The sequence below is a fragment of the Pseudocercospora fijiensis genome (genome assembly GCF_000340215.1).
Source record: "Pseudocercospora fijiensis CIRAD86 unplaced genomic scaffold MYCFIscaffold_1, whole genome shotgun sequence".
Lineage (NCBI taxonomy): Eukaryota > Fungi > Ascomycota > Dothideomycetes > Mycosphaerellales > Mycosphaerellaceae > Pseudocercospora > Pseudocercospora fijiensis.
In genome coordinates, this window is record NW_006921532.1 from 2,515,749 (window position 1) to 2,530,136 (window position 14,388).

The 14,388-nt window shown below is 53.1% G+C and overlaps 5 protein-coding genes across 5 annotated transcripts; all 5 read left to right on the forward strand.

Annotated features, from left to right (window-relative positions):
• Window positions 1-274: 274 nt before the first annotated feature.
• On the forward strand, window positions 275-2,085 carry MYCFIDRAFT_48024 (uncharacterized protein). Its single transcript, XM_007921817.1, has one exon. It carries the CDS (start codon window positions 547-549, stop codon window positions 1,981-1,983), a length of 1,437 nt encoding a protein of 478 aa, XP_007920008.1. The 5' UTR covers window positions 275-546; the 3' UTR covers window positions 1,984-2,085.
• A 646-nt stretch (window positions 2,086-2,731) lies between these two features.
• Window positions 2,732-5,946, forward strand: MYCFIDRAFT_212986 (uncharacterized protein). The gene has a single exon (XM_007922846.1). It carries the CDS (start codon window positions 2,932-2,934, stop codon window positions 5,848-5,850), a length of 2,919 nt encoding a protein of 972 aa, XP_007921037.1. The 5' UTR covers window positions 2,732-2,931; the 3' UTR covers window positions 5,851-5,946.
• Window positions 5,947-6,155: 209 nt separating this feature from the next.
• Window positions 6,156-8,272, forward strand: MYCFIDRAFT_209583 (uncharacterized protein). The gene has a single exon (XM_007922847.1). It carries the CDS (start codon window positions 6,236-6,238, stop codon window positions 7,721-7,723), a length of 1,488 nt encoding a protein of 495 aa, XP_007921038.1. The 5' UTR covers window positions 6,156-6,235; the 3' UTR covers window positions 7,724-8,272.
• A 161-nt stretch (window positions 8,273-8,433) lies between these two features.
• On the forward strand, window positions 8,434-11,422 carry MYCFIDRAFT_70360 (uncharacterized protein). The gene is made up of 8 exons (XM_007922102.1): window positions 8,434-9,386; window positions 9,446-9,510; window positions 9,569-9,761; window positions 9,819-10,302; window positions 10,351-10,488; window positions 10,554-10,668; window positions 10,727-10,892; window positions 10,949-11,422. The coding sequence occupies exons 1-8, from the start codon at window positions 9,245-9,247 to the stop codon at window positions 11,332-11,334; spliced, it is 1,689 nt and encodes a 562-aa protein (XP_007920293.1). The 5' UTR covers window positions 8,434-9,244; the 3' UTR covers window positions 11,335-11,422.
• A 1,506-nt stretch (window positions 11,423-12,928) lies between these two features.
• MYCFIDRAFT_209585 (uncharacterized protein) lies at window positions 12,929-14,338 on the forward strand. The gene has a single exon (XM_007922848.1). The coding sequence runs from the start codon at window positions 12,974-12,976 to the stop codon at window positions 14,237-14,239; it is 1,266 nt and encodes a 421-aa protein (XP_007921039.1). The 5' UTR covers window positions 12,929-12,973; the 3' UTR covers window positions 14,240-14,338.
• The last annotated feature ends 50 nt before the right edge of the window (window positions 14,339-14,388 follow it).

The window sequence follows — 14,388 nt, forward strand, 5'->3', positions numbered from 1 at the left end:
TCGAGGCCGAGCGGAAGAGCACGGCGGATCTTTGCAGTGGAGCAATGATCAGTCACGATTTCAAAGCAAAGGCCTCGATGACCTTTCTTCGCCTGAGATCATACACTGTCCTCAGCAGACATGACTTGTGATGGTTGCGAATTTCATTATTGCTGAGAATTCTGTTTACCACTAGCCTTTAACTCAGTGCCGACCTCGGCCAGAAGGCGCATTGTGTATTGACCTTGCCCGTTCCACTAACTTATCCTGCTCATCCGCGTTTCTAGACCTCACTTCCAACTCATTCGAAACAACAATCACACTCACCGTCGATTACCCGCCATTGACATTCTCGAACATCAACCGAGACATTCGCACCCAACCGAGACATCTCACTCACGTAAATCACACAAAAGACATTATACAAACGTCGCACATCGACTGCAAAATCGAAAGTCAGCGAACAGGGCGCATCATATTTGATCACATACGGCTGGGCTTGCAGCGTTGCGTTCAGGCCAACCTCAAGGTCTCCAACGTCGCAAGCCTGCGTCTGGCGGAGTCAAAATGATTCCAATACCAAAACCAGAAGATTACAATGTCTCTTCGGAGAACGGATTTTTGCCTACGGAAGCGCCTCTTGAGCGCCTGCCCGACGCATACTATGGACCATGGGAATATGTTGTGAACAATCTGCAAGGTCTGGTCCTCAGTAAGAGACTGCGAGAGACTATAAATAAGATGGAAGTGCTCTCGACCGAGCGACTGTTTGGGGAGGCTCAATGGCGTCGGGCATACAGCGTGCTTGCATTCATTGCACATGCATACATTTGGGGAGACGACAAGCCTGCTGAAAGGGTGCCGCCACCGGTCACCATACCATTCTTGCAGACATGTGCTCACCTTGAGCTTCCACCAGTCGCTACCTATGCCGGGCTCGTGCTCTGGAACTGGAAGCCGATTTTCGATGCTGAACGTGCCGACACTCTGGCAAACCTCGACACCATCAATACTTTTACTGGCTCGCTTGATGAGAAATGGTTCTACTTGATTAGTACCGCTGTCGAATCCAGAGGTGGTCCTCTTATTCCCCTGATGCTGAAAGCTGTCGAAGCTGCGAATCACAACGATCGCAATACCGTCACCGAATGCCTCAAGCAATTCGCAGAACGCCTTGATGAGCTTGGAATGACATTGTCTCGAATGTATGAAAATTGCGATCCGCATGTCTTCTACCATCGCATCAGGCCCTTCCTGGCAGGAAGTAAAAACATGTCCGATGCTGGTCTCCCGAATGGTGTGATCTTCGACAATGGAGGTCCAATCAACAAGCAACGCTACGTGCAGTTTAGTGGCGGCAGCAATGCTCAGTCAAGCATCATCCAGTTCTTCGATATTGTTCTCAATGTCAAGCATCGGCCCACGGGAAGCAAGGCCGACTCAGTAGTGGCTGAGAAGGAGAACTCAGCGCCAGCGCCAAATTTCATTCATGACATGCGCAAGTATATGCCAGGCCCTCACGCTCGCTTCCTGGAAGCGGTGCAACGTGTGGCGAATGTTCGTGCCTTCGTTGAAGAGCACCAGTACGACCAGGCCCTGCAGACAGCGTTTGATGCTTGCATTGCTGTCCTCTCCGACTTCAGAGATCGACACATTCAGATGGTCACTCGCTACATCATCATCAAGAGCCGAGAGGCCAAGAGTGCTGAGAGCGAGAAGGATGTTGAGATGACGTCGAAGAAGATAAACCTTGCCATGCGTCCAAAAGATGAGAAGGAAGGCGAGCAGAGCAAGAGGGATCTGAAGGGCACTGGGGGCACTTCACTCATTCCGTTCTTGCGTCAGGCACGAGATGAGACCAACGAGCCGGCGGTGGAGGCATGGACTCGTCGCATTCTCAACAAGCGGCGCGGGATCGTCGCAAAGGATGAGCATGGCGAGGTCATGCAAGGCATCTCAACTGTTTGGACGATGGACACAGGAAATGCACTTTGCTATTCATAGACTCGCCTGTGGCGCTGCGAAGCACTGCACTTATTGGTTTGCATATCTGACATGATGATGTGCATATAAGAAGAAATAGATGATCATGATAAATCCGTTGCTATTCTCACTCCCGATGCACTCTCATAGCAACGTCTGACTCGTTATACGGGTGCATTCCCGTTGCCTAGCAGTTGCACGCGAGTTCTCTGCCCGTGCAAATGAGGCTTACTCCTGCTACGGCTGACAACAATGAATTCCTTCGTCTCTTTGATCTCGTACTGTACGAAGCAGGCTGGCCGTATCTCTAAGGTGCCTCTCCGAACAACTTCGCCACAGCTGAGCTCTTACAGACGTGCATGCAGACAGCAGATCCCAGGACGGGACAGGCAAGCAGTATAGATAGCATTTCATGTATCTCACATTGTTACTCGAGGCAACTGCTAGTCGGCGTGATTCTGCACACGGCAAGGGCGACTCGGAGGCTAGGAAAGCCCCTGGAGGGCGTCAGGCTGTGGATATATGTGAGAAGCGTGTGTTTTCCGTGTCTGCTCGCACCTTCGCAGGGTAAGGTAAAGTGGTCGACCATCGTGGTGTGAGAGTGTGGCTGGCGCAAGAATGATGGCAACGGCTTCTTCCTCTCCCGGGCGGAGCAGAGCCGCGCCGGCCCAGCACTGCCACCGCACCTCGCACGAGTCCCCGCTGGGCGCTGGCTGGGGAGAAACATGCGATGTCGTATGGTTCGATTTTGTGACGCGAAAGCTGGACGAAACATCACCCACCGACCGCTTGTTCCTGCCCACGACCCATTCCAGATAACTACAACACCGTCAATGTTCAACATGTGAGCAATTTGTGCCATCTGAACCTCACACCAGGCGAGCATGGCAAACAGCGCTCGTTGAAACTGAAGCTAAACTCGGCCTGACGTTTCAACTTGCATAGAATACAAGCCAACGCGACTCGAAGATGGATACTTCTTGGCACGGAGCAGCGCGCTACTCTCACCAGCAGTCTGCTCCCTTACCAGCACAGCTCGACGCCGGCGCCAACAACGACGACTGGGAGGAATGGCTGCGATGGGATCCCGCTGCTGAACCCATCTCCCCTGACGACACCTTCAATTCGGCCTCTTCCAAGAACGACTCGCCCATACAAGACGTTCCCTGCGATGCGCCCTTTGGCAAGATTGGCGAAGAACCACTCAGACCTCTACACATCGTCGGCAACGACTCCCTGGACTTTGGAGCCAGTCATGACTTCAATACTGACTTTGCACTGTTTGGCACCGGCGACCTCAATGCCGGCTTCGACTTCGACCAAGCCGCTTCTGTGGATAACCTCGTCCCCAGCATACCTAAACTAGACACCCATACAGCAGCATGGGCATTGCCCTCCACTGGCCTGGAAGAACCAAACGTCTCTTTGTCTGCCATTTCAAATGAGAGCTACCAACAGCTCCACTCAGCTACCTCCCTCACCGCAACTACGCCAAGCTTACACCAGAGTCCCCAGTCCGGCTCGGCTACACAAGACCGTCGCAGTCTATCATCACTTCCTCCTGATCCACCCAAGAAGCGCGGAGGTCGCAAGCGCAAAGCAGAAACTCAAGCTGAGCCAAGTCGCGAAGGTTTGGAGAATGGGGACTCTCAGGACGGCGACGAACCACCGATCAAGAAGACCTCGCACAACGTCATTGAAAAGCGTTATCGCAACAATCTAAACGACAAAATAGTAGAGTTGCGCAATGCCGTACCCAGTCTGCGCGCAATGGGTCGCGCGAACAGTGGCAAGGAGACGGAGGATCTCGAGGGCTTGACCCCGGCCCACAAGCTGAACAAGGCCACTGTCATGGCCAAGGCGACGGAGTACATCAGACATTTGGAGAAGCGCAATCAGAAGATGCAGGAGGAAATGGCTGCGCTTAAGGCTCAACTGGAGAAGGTCGAAACTACCTGTGGCAATTCCCGAGTCCGCCACGAAAGCAACAGCCCAACCTCTACGTCTCCGCGGTCGAGTGAGGCCTCATCTCCGTCGCAGGGTGCAGTGCCTAGCTTCCTCAATGTGCCACAAGATCAGAACAGATTTGGCCAAGCTGTGGTGCAGCAGCAATACATGCAGCAACAGCGAGAACCAACATACGCTCGTCCCCCTAACCCACCGGTCGAGGCACAGAATCAGCGACCTCATGTCAATGGCAGAGGTGGCATCGTGAACAAGGTCATGCTCGGCACCATGGCTGGAGTGATGGTAATGGAAGGCTTCACTCCAGAGCAATCAGGCGATGACTCGTCTGCTCGCCAGCTCTTCTCGCTCCCGACAGCTCTCCTCAAGCGCGCACTGGATGGCTCGCAGCATTCGTCGTCGGCTGCGATATCTCGCCAAGCTGCAATGCCACTGCTCAAGCTATTCCTTGTTGTCGGCGCCCTGTTCTATCTGCTGGCACCCTTCCTCATGTGGACACCGCGGCGGAAGCAGAAGATTTGCTCCTCTGTGCAGCTACCCAAAGCACCGTCACTTGCATCACCTGTTGAGGTGCGGAGGCAAGCGTGGCTCACTGCCATTCAGAGTGTCTGGGTCCCGAAGCATTTCTTGCTCGAAGTTGTTGCTGTTGGCTTCAAGATGCTGCAGCTCAGCATTAGAAGACTAGTCGGCGCCGAGATCTTCACTCACATCACTGGAACGAGCAAGGAAGAAGAGGCCGCTCGTGTCAAGGCATGGGATATCGCCATCGATGCGCAGCTGGCAGGTGGAGATGCCCAGGTGTCATACTACCGTCTTCTGCTTACGCTCATGGAGAGCGGTACACTGCCAGACTCCCCAGCACGTCTTATGCAGAAGGCTGTCCACTTCCGCGTCTTCTTCTGGGAGATCGCAAACGCTGGCTACGGCAATATACTTGGCTTCAAATCTTTTACAGAGAAAGTGGGCAGGTTCTACTGGGAATCCGCACGCCGCATTCAGAAAGAGCTTATCCAGGGCAAAGCCCAAGGTCGACCGACCGAAGAAGATGAGGTCGAACTCTTGCCAGATCACCTTGCACAGCTAGTCGAGCTGGACTGCGATGAAGTGCTGAGCGACGAGATGATACAGAGAGCGTGGAATCTCGCATGGAACAAGCCTAGCGCCAATGAGCTTGCTCCAAATGCAGCCAAAGACAGTGTTGTCGAGGATCATGCTATCCGATCACCGCTCGATGCCGTCGCTGCTTGGTACACGAATACAACAATTGATGACACCTTGGCCGATGCTTTGAGCGATACAGCTTCCACCATGGACACAGAATACTATCTTGGACTGGCTTTGAGCGTGGCACCTCCTGCTTCAAGCACACACGTGCGCGCTTTGACTGCAAAGGCAGTGCTGTCTAACACAAACCGCGAGGCCAACGTTGTCGTCGCACTCGAAGCGCTCCCAGTCATCTGCCCTACCGGCGGAATGAACCTGGTCAGCCACGCGCCTGCCTCGCCAGACGTCTTCACGGCATTGACTTTGGCAAAGCTAATTTCGCTATGCTCTCCGTCATCGCCGAAGACAGCTCGCAGGAGAGCATTCACGGCACTCAATAATATGAGTCTGCCGCCTGCGCAGTTCTCATTGCTCACTGCTGTGGCTGCGTACAGACTCCTCCGACTACTGACGTCCAATCAATCTCGTTTGAATGATGCCCGGGTTGGACTTGAGGACCTGGCTGGCAGTCTCCGTCTCTGGGCCGGCACCCAGGCTGGTCGGGACAGTGGCTTGGGCCAACAAGGACGTGCGAAGATGGTCAAGCTATGCTTGGTCATCACAAAGCAGCTTGGCGGATGGGAGGAGAAAGATAGCGGATACAGTTCCGCTCGCAGCGCGAGCTCGAGCCCTGTGCGAGAGGGCATTGTGATCACATAATGATTGCCTAATCACCTGTAGGGCGTAATTCATAGCAGAAGGCGCCGGATGCGCCGCTCGAGAAATTAGCACAGACCAACATCATGACTAGAAGCGAACAGTGTCACAAAGATGCCTTCACACTACATTGCACCTGGCTACTTACTTTCACTTGATATGTCGTGATGGTTCGCAGATCATTCAAGCTTGTGCCGCGGCTTCTTTCACATGTGACGTCTTATTAGTCAACTACCTGCACCTGCACTTTCTTCCGAACGCGACCTTGTGATCCTGCAACAACAACAACAACAACAACAACACTGGCCTAGGTGTTACCACCAGTCTCGACAGACATTTGCACTATGTGAATAAGACGCGCCTCCTATCACGAGGCTTCTTTCACAATATGGACGGTGATGTCATTTCGAACCGCGATGAGCCCATCCCTGTCCTTCGCATACCCACCAACGAAGACGAATCGTCTGCCTCTGTCTCCGATAGCGAGCCCACACTAGGACGGCGAGATAGGATCAAAGACCGTGCAAGTAGAGTTTGCGACAAATTCGACGAGTACAGCAGTCCCGAAGTACGACAAAGCCTGCAGGATAGACTCTTCGCCAGTGTTCTTTCACAGATCATACCCACTGACGCTCCAGATGGCGATGACAAGCAGACGCAAGGCTCTAAGAAGGACAGACGGTCGAAGAAGTATGTAGACAAGCCAGAGTTTGCCATACGACTTATGTCGTCAAATTTCAGACGATTCAATGCACGAATTGGTGTGGTATTTGTGATGGAAAACAGGCTGATTCACCTGTTATCATGGCGACGACCTACGGCTACGCTCTCCTTCCTCGCCGTATACTCGCTCATGTGCCTCAAGCCGCATCTGCTACCTCTGGTTCCGCTCACGATCTTACTATTCGGTATCATGATCCCATCCTTCCTCGCGCGACACCCTACACCCGCGAACGATCCACGAATCGAACCCAGCTACCGTGGACCACCAACAGCGCCTGCAAGTCGTGTCAAGCCTGCCCCGGACCTGAGCACTGATTTCTGGAGGAATATGAGGGACCTGCAGAATAGCATGGAGGACTTCTCTCGGCTTCACGATGCAGCGAACAAGTACATTACACCCTATACGAATTTTAGCGATGAGGCAGTAAGCTCGACGCTCTTCCTCGCCCTCTCCGCTCTGGGCATCGCTGCCTTCGTCGGGAGCGCGCTTGTGCCATGGCGCGTCATTGCTTTGATCGCGGGGTGGATAGCTACACTGCTCGGTCATGCTAGTGCTCAGAAAGTGCTGTTGTCTACCAAGAATGTCAGCAACTTCCGCCAGCACGTGCTGATGTTGCAGAGCACGCTGCGCAATTGGATAGAGAATGACATCCTCATGGACGAACCACCGGAGCTACGACAGGTAGAGATCTTTGAGCTTCAAAAGCATCATGCTGGCAGCGACACTTGGGAGCCTTGGCTTTTCTGTGCATCACCATATGATCCACTCAGCCCAGCACGCATTGCTGGCTCACGACCAAAAGGCACGCAGTTTTTCGAGGACGTGCAGACGCCGGCTGGCTGGGCTTGGAAAGAGAAAAAGTGGAACCTCGACCTGCTCAGTCGTGAATGGGTTGAAGAACGCATGATCAGTGGTGTTGAGATTGAGACTGAGGGTGAACGATGGGTGTACGATCTGCCTGATGAAGAAGTGGAGCCGCTTATGACGAGCGCAAGTCCTGGCAAGGGCAAGGTCAAAAGAGTGAAGAGCGCTCCCAAGAGCGGGTGGGAAGAAGGCCGCGGGCACAGCCAACGAGGTGGATGGCGGAGACGCAGATGGACCAGACTTGTCGAGAAGAAGGCTGTTGGCAGCACGGGTGACAAGCCGAAATAGTGAGGATTGGTCAAAGTCCATCAACATTGATCGTCGGACACTGATGGAGCACTATGCCGCATACGAGCTACGCCCCGTGGCCTGTATACAGTAATAACAAGCACGCCTATGCAGCTCGAGTCCGGCAGCATCGTCCAAGTCCAACATCGGCTGTCCAAGATACAATAACGTGGCATGGTCGTGGTGTGTCTGCAGATACACGACGCTAGTGAGGCTACTCAGGTAATGAGTTCATCAAGCAAGCAGCTTATCGCCCTCGCGTGACTGCTTCGACACCCGCTACACAGTCGGCCCGTCGTAACATCGGACACGGTCTCTCCTTATGTATCACCAAGCGAGTGCCAAGCCCTGCTTCTAGAAGCTTTGCCCAAGCTTGGTGCCAGCGCCGGCAGCGGCCCCTCGGCATCCCCAGACGGCGACGCTCTCAGTCTCAGCCTCCCATCAGTACGCCCCGATTTAGCGAGATGGCGGAAGGGGGTGATCCCTGAGAACGGGATCTAACTGGTCAAAGCTAGCGTACTGTCTAAAGGAATTATCCGCATCTCGCTTAATCAGGGTGTACAACATGCATTCGACGCCGGACTGCGTGCTCCCATGCATGTTGCCGGGTTGCCCGCGGTCTGCTTACTTGTCTGACCACTCAACCTCATCACATGATGAACTCGTCTGCTTCAAACCACCGCCGCCAGTGTATTCCACCATTGAGTGCATCCTTCTCACCTCGCACATCACGTCGCAACAGCACGAGCACCAACCCCCAGTACGCCGATACGCAAGTTGCACTTTTCTGCCCTTCTTATCTTTGCCAGCATCAATTCACAGCTGCGCGCAAATGTCGGCATGCCTTGCCTGCTTATCTCTCTCTACAACCATGCGCGAGATTGCTGATCCGTGCTGCTCTGCCTGTCCCTGCACGAAGTCACGCAAAGCCGCCGGACCAGCACTCATAAGTCTCATTAGCTGCATTTCGCCCTGGCGGCGCTCGAAACTATAAGGTGGACCATACATCTTCAGTCAAGTTCAGTGTCCCTCAGGACCCTCACTAGGCTGTGTGGCTTGAGGGGGATTGCAGGGTAGAGCGGCATTATCTGGTGTGCAGCAGCAGTGCTCGAGGTTGTACCGATGACCGACTGGCATAGCCAGCCGCACTGATGAATGCTATAAAGCTTCACGAAAGCCTTGTGCTACGTGCGCACACAGAGTGCACGATCACTTTCTTTGAGAGGCGTACACGTGGTTGAAGGTTGGGTGTCACAATTCTGGAGAAGGCTTGACCGGTCTTCCTTGAATACAAGCATTCCCTGAGAGCTTGTGTCTGTCTTTGTGTCTGTGTTACCGGTCCGTCTTTTCCAGCTATTGGTACACTGTGGTACCCTTCCTCGAACAGGCCATCTTGCCGTCTCAGCTCACACTGGAAACTATTCTGGGAAAACTTTCGAAATCGATCTCTTGTACTTATTATCCATAAGGCTTCCCTGGCTTTGTCGGCCTTGAACCAAGCTCGCTTCACCGACAGCCGAAATGGCGGACACAGAGAAGGGCGACTACGTCGTGGGAGAGAGGTCCCCTCACGATGTTGCAATTGGAGAATTCGCAGACGCCCCCAGGAAAAACAGTATCAATGAGGCGGCGGATCTCTATGGGGATGTTCAGACTGCCGAGCGTATGTTCGATGACAACCATAATGCTACTATTACAAGAGGAACTGCTGAACACCAACAGAATATGGCTATGTCAGCCGTGGACTCAAGTCAAGACATATTCAATTCATCGCTCTTGGAGGAACGGTAAGCAAGAAGCACTTTTGGTTGGCGGAAACGAAAGCTAATCCCGTCAATCTGCTAGATCGGCACAGGTTTGTTCCTCGGAATAGGCAAGGCTTTCGTCCATGGCGGTCCCCTTTCTGTCCTCCTCGGTTACTCCATCACGGGTGTTGCTATCTTCGCGATGATGCAGGCGCTCGGTGAAATGGCTACATGGCTTCCTCTGCCGGGTGCTATCCCACAATATTGTGCCCGATACGTCGATCCAGCTATGGGTATGCAGATGTCAAGCAGGAGAGATGAGTCGAAGATCAGCTAACTCTTCTTCCTAGGGTTCGCGGCAGGTTGGAACAATTGGTACTCCAGCGCCCTCACTCTGTGCGCCGAAATCTCAGCTGCAGCCGTGGTCATCGGATTCTGGAACGACAGTATCACTCAAGCAGCCTGGATCACCATTATCTTGGTCCTCATCGTCTGCCTTAACATCTTCGCCGTGTCAATCTACGGAGAAGCAGAATTCATCTTCGCCTCGATCAAGATCCTTACCATCGTTGGACTGCTGCTTCTCGCCGTGGTCATTGATCTCGGTGGTACCGACCAAGGGCGGCTCGGCTTCAGGTACTGGAAACACCCTTACGCGGCTATGAGGGAGTATGTTGGTACTGGGAATACCGGCCGATTTGCAGGTTTCTTTGCAGTCCTCGCAAACGCGGCTTTCGCATATGGCGGTGTGGAGACGGTCGCTGTTGCTGCTGGTGAGGCTGAGAACCCCAGGAAGAACATCCCTAAGGCCGTCAGGCGAGTCTTCTGGAGAATGTGAGTACTGCCGTCTTTTGTGCTCGATATTTGCTAACGATAGCGCAGTCTCTTCTTCTACGTCCTCGGAACGCTCGCCATTGGTGTCACTGTTCCAGCTACTGATGACCGTCTCTTGAACGGAGGCCCTGGTGCGGGCTCGTCTCCTTGGGTCATCGCCATTGTGCGCGCTGGTATTCCAGTCCTGTGAGTCGTGCCGATTATCATGCCATGAGCCATATCATCTGCTGACCTATCTTTCCTTTCCTCAGGCCACACATCATTAATGCCGTCATTTTGACTTCAGCATCCTCGTCTGGTAATGCGTTCTTGTACACTGGATCCCGATACCTCTTCGCCCTGGCTCAGAACAAGCAGGCGCCTCGGGTGAGTTGCGGGCCAAGACCAGATATTATCGGCAATGAGTACTAACATGTCTCTCCAGTTTTTGCTCTACTGCACCAAGAAAGGTGTCCCAATCTGGTGTGTGCTCATCACCGCATCCATCGGTCTTCTGACCTACATGACCGTCTCTGCCGGAGCCTCGAGCGTCTTCGACTGGTTCCAGACGTTGACGACCATCACCTCGCTCTTCACCTGGTTCTCAATTCGTAAGTCATCCGAATTTCGAAACATTCTTTCACGATATTAACGTACCTGCCCATAGTCGTCGCCTACATCAAATTCCGCCGCGCCCTTATCGCGCAAGGCGTCTCGCGCAACGATCTGATTTTCAGATCCCGTTTCCAGCCCTACTCCGCCTACATCGCCCTTGCCTTCTTCATCGTAATCATCATCTTCAACGGCTTCAAAGTCTTCACACATAACAAAGACGGCACATCGAATTGGGACATCCAAGATTTCGTTACAGCTTACGTGGGAATCCCAATCTACGTGGGGTTCTACTTGTTTTGGAAGATCGTGAAGAGGACCAAGTTTGTCAAGAGTTCGGAGGCGGACATTTGGACCGGAAAGGCTGCCCTTGATGCTGAGGTCTGGCCTGAGCAGGAGCCGAGGAATTTGTTGGAGAAGGTGTGGTATTGGATTGCTTGAGCGTGGGAAAGATGTGTTGTGTGCAGATAGATGTGAGCAACAAGATGATGCTGGTGGTCTCCTTCGAGAGCCAGTTTATGCTGTCAAGACGAACTTTCCCAACGTCCATCCGCAGTCCGTTCCGCCGTGAATTTGTGAGCCGATGTCGATGATGTTGTCCACGTGAAGACGCGAGAGTGTCCACGACTTCTCCACTCGGGGATCATCGCCCAACGCCATCCGGCCATCGTCGAGAATTTCCACAGAATTGAAGCTTGCCGCGCCAATCCTCTGAGCATCTATGCTTTCGGCCGGCACGATCGCGAGGCCATCAGCATGCTTGCGCTGTCAGCTCCGTGAGGCGCTCCCGAGTAGCCGTTCGACATGGCGAACGATGAATGCGAGAACGATACGCGGCTGCAACGGATTTGCAACGCATTCTCAAGGTCTACGAGACGAGGATCAATCATATGCCCGGCCATGGAGGTGGAAGCATTATTATCCTGATGGCAAAGTGGTTGGAAGAGGTGGCAAGAGACAGCGTGTGGTGTCGGAAAAGCTGAGCAGAGAGTCGCTGAACAAGCCATCGAGCGTGGTGATCCTGCGAGATCTGCCGAAAGATGCATCTTCTCACGCGACGCCAGACACAGATGTTGCTGGTGCATCAGAAGTCTCGACGAGGCATCCTCGATTGAGCGCGAAAGACATTGAGAACTCGATCCTCACCAAATATAAGGCGCCCGACACCGAAGAAGTCAATGCCTCCATTGCTGAAGTCCAGAGCAAGCTGCGCAGCACCATTCTCGACGAGAAAGAGTTCGATGAGCTGGCTCAGAGGTTGAGCAGGGCTTATACATCACCACAGCTCTCGCGCTATCTTTTCGCGACATTGAAAGCGTCTGCGGGACGTTCAGTGAGCAACACGACAGTTGGCAGTAATATAGAGAGTCAAACTCCTATGCAATGGCAACCAGGACAAACACCATTAGCGAACCGACATCAGGTCAAGGTGCAGACGACGGGACAGGGCAAGAAGTTGAGGACCATCGAGCAGATTTTGCGTCTCTGCTGGGATGTCAGGGTCACGTCTGAGGAGCAAGAGATTGGAGAGCTAGAATTGAAGCTGGAGCCATGGCAGCTATCCATGCTTTTCGATCTCTACGAGAATGACGAGCCGTACTACAAAAGCTTGATATGGACACAGATGCTGCTCCGCACGACACAGGTACAGCAATACCGACCTGACAGCATTCTTCGCATCACCGGCCGCCGAACAGACGCCGAGGATGCGGCGTGGCAGCTCAAATCTGCATTGATGAATGTCCAGCCGCTGCGCATGGACGCTGCAAAACTCATACCGCAAGGGCATGCTGGGGCCAAGAGCAGCTTTATCGATGAAGAGTTGGGCTACGTGTCCAATCTGACCAAATCAGTCCTCTCGCTGGAACCAGATGGGGTGGTTGTCATCTATAACAGGACCAACGATGGCAGGAACAATGCACGACGGCTCTTACTATCGATGCTCAGGGTCTCCGTTTCTTCGTTTCGCGAAGTTCTCCAGCTCTCCGAACCTTCTGCACCTAACACCTTTTCCCTACCGAGTGAGCCTTCCACTAGTGGCTTGCATCGAAGATGGGCTGGTCGAGATCTCGTTCGCGAGATGGCGTCCACGCACAGACTCCCTGATGCGATGAAGTCTCAATTGGAAGAACAACAGTCAAAGTCAGAAGGTGTCGGTAGTGACGTACGAGCCCAGGCCATTGCGGCGAAGCTACAAACAGTCAATCCAGCTTTGTTGGTCAACAGCCCCCACCCATTTCACGCAGACTCATATTGGGACCCAGCCCTCGACCAATTATCATACAACTGGTCGTGCAGTTTCAGCAGACATTTGCAGGACTCGACTTCAATTTCAGATGATGCATCTTCCTCGGCAGAACCGGAAACTTCACGCAATGTCTATCGATCCACCATACCAGGTCTGGATGCACTGCTATCGTATTTTGACACAGCGACCAACCCGAGGCCCCTACACCTTTCGAAACACTGTGTCCCGATCAGTTATGTAGGCGAAGAAGAGCCTCTGGTCCGAATCGACTGGGCATTACCATACCTATCGGCAATCCTACTACCGCTGCCGAACGAGTCGTTGGCTGTACAGCTTCCACGTATTGAGCTTCGATACAACTTCACCGAGCCGACGCAACCAGGCAGACCAAGAGACCTGTTCCTCACTGGTCTCAAAGCCGACATCGATCACCAAAATCTGATTGTACCACTTCCAGACCATGCTGTAGACTTGAATTTCTCGAGAAGTGTTTCGCTGGTCGCTCGGGCCCATCTTGCGAAATACGACAAGCACATACTCTACTTCACGCAACAGATTCAGAGATCCATCTTCACCGGCGATGGTGTGCTCACTGCGCCAACCGAACTCACATTACGCCTACCACGCTGGCTAGTTCATCCTGATGCAGACCGTTCGAGCGGCGCGGAAAAGGAAGATATTTCAGTTACATACCTTTTCGAGCGATTCAAACAAACACAAAGAGTGGACTTTGCTATCAGCGAGGCTGCACGTACTGCTCACGGAGTCGATTCTGAAGTACAAGATATGGCTATGCAGCTGCCTTCTAGCCTTCGCCTGAAGTATAGCGAAGCTGATGGTGGCGCGATTCACGGGAATTCTTCAACACTCACTTTATTACACAAGACGAAGAGGTCTGCTCCAAAGTCTGCAGAGACTTCGCAGCCAGTCGATGCTTTGACAGGTGTGCTTGAAAACGAGGCGAGTCAAGAGAGCACGTCGCAGGAACAGGACCCTACGCAGCAGCTTGCTGAATCGGCGTTGCGCATCGCACATTTGCTGACCCGTATCAACGCTGGAACGCTGTCAGCTTTCAGGAAGGAGACGGAAGACAGCTAATCGTATCGTGACTGCATCAAGCATCAATAGGGAGACCATAGCCCCAGCTCCAATCGAGATATGTATTACTATACCTGTACTGTCCACCAGGGTTTCTACACTCTATCCCTCTCGCTCATATCTCATGTCCCTTCTTCTCATCCACACCA

Coding starts and splice junctions, on each gene's coding strand:
- MYCFIDRAFT_48024 (XM_007921817.1), top strand. CDS start 547: ATGATTCCAATACCAAAACCAGAAGATTACAATGTCTCTTCGGAGAAC.
- MYCFIDRAFT_212986 (XM_007922846.1), top strand. CDS start 2,932: ATGGATACTTCTTGGCACGGAGCAGCGCGCTACTCTCACCAGCAGTCT.
- MYCFIDRAFT_209583 (XM_007922847.1), top strand. CDS start 6,236: ATGGACGGTGATGTCATTTCGAACCGCGATGAGCCCATCCCTGTCCTT.
- MYCFIDRAFT_70360 (XM_007922102.1), top strand. CDS start 9,245: ATGGCGGACACAGAGAAGGGCGACTACGTCGTGGGAGAGAGGTCCCCT. Junction 9,511..9,568: donor TCATCGCTCTTGGAGGAACG/GTAAGCAAGAAG, acceptor TCAATCTGCTAG/ATCGGCACAGGTTTGTTCCT. Junction 10,489..10,553: donor CGCGCTGGTATTCCAGTCCT/GTGAGTCGTGCC, acceptor TCCTTTCCTCAG/GCCACACATCATTAATGCCG.
- MYCFIDRAFT_209585 (XM_007922848.1), top strand. CDS start 12,974: ATGGCGTCCACGCACAGACTCCCTGATGCGATGAAGTCTCAATTGGAA.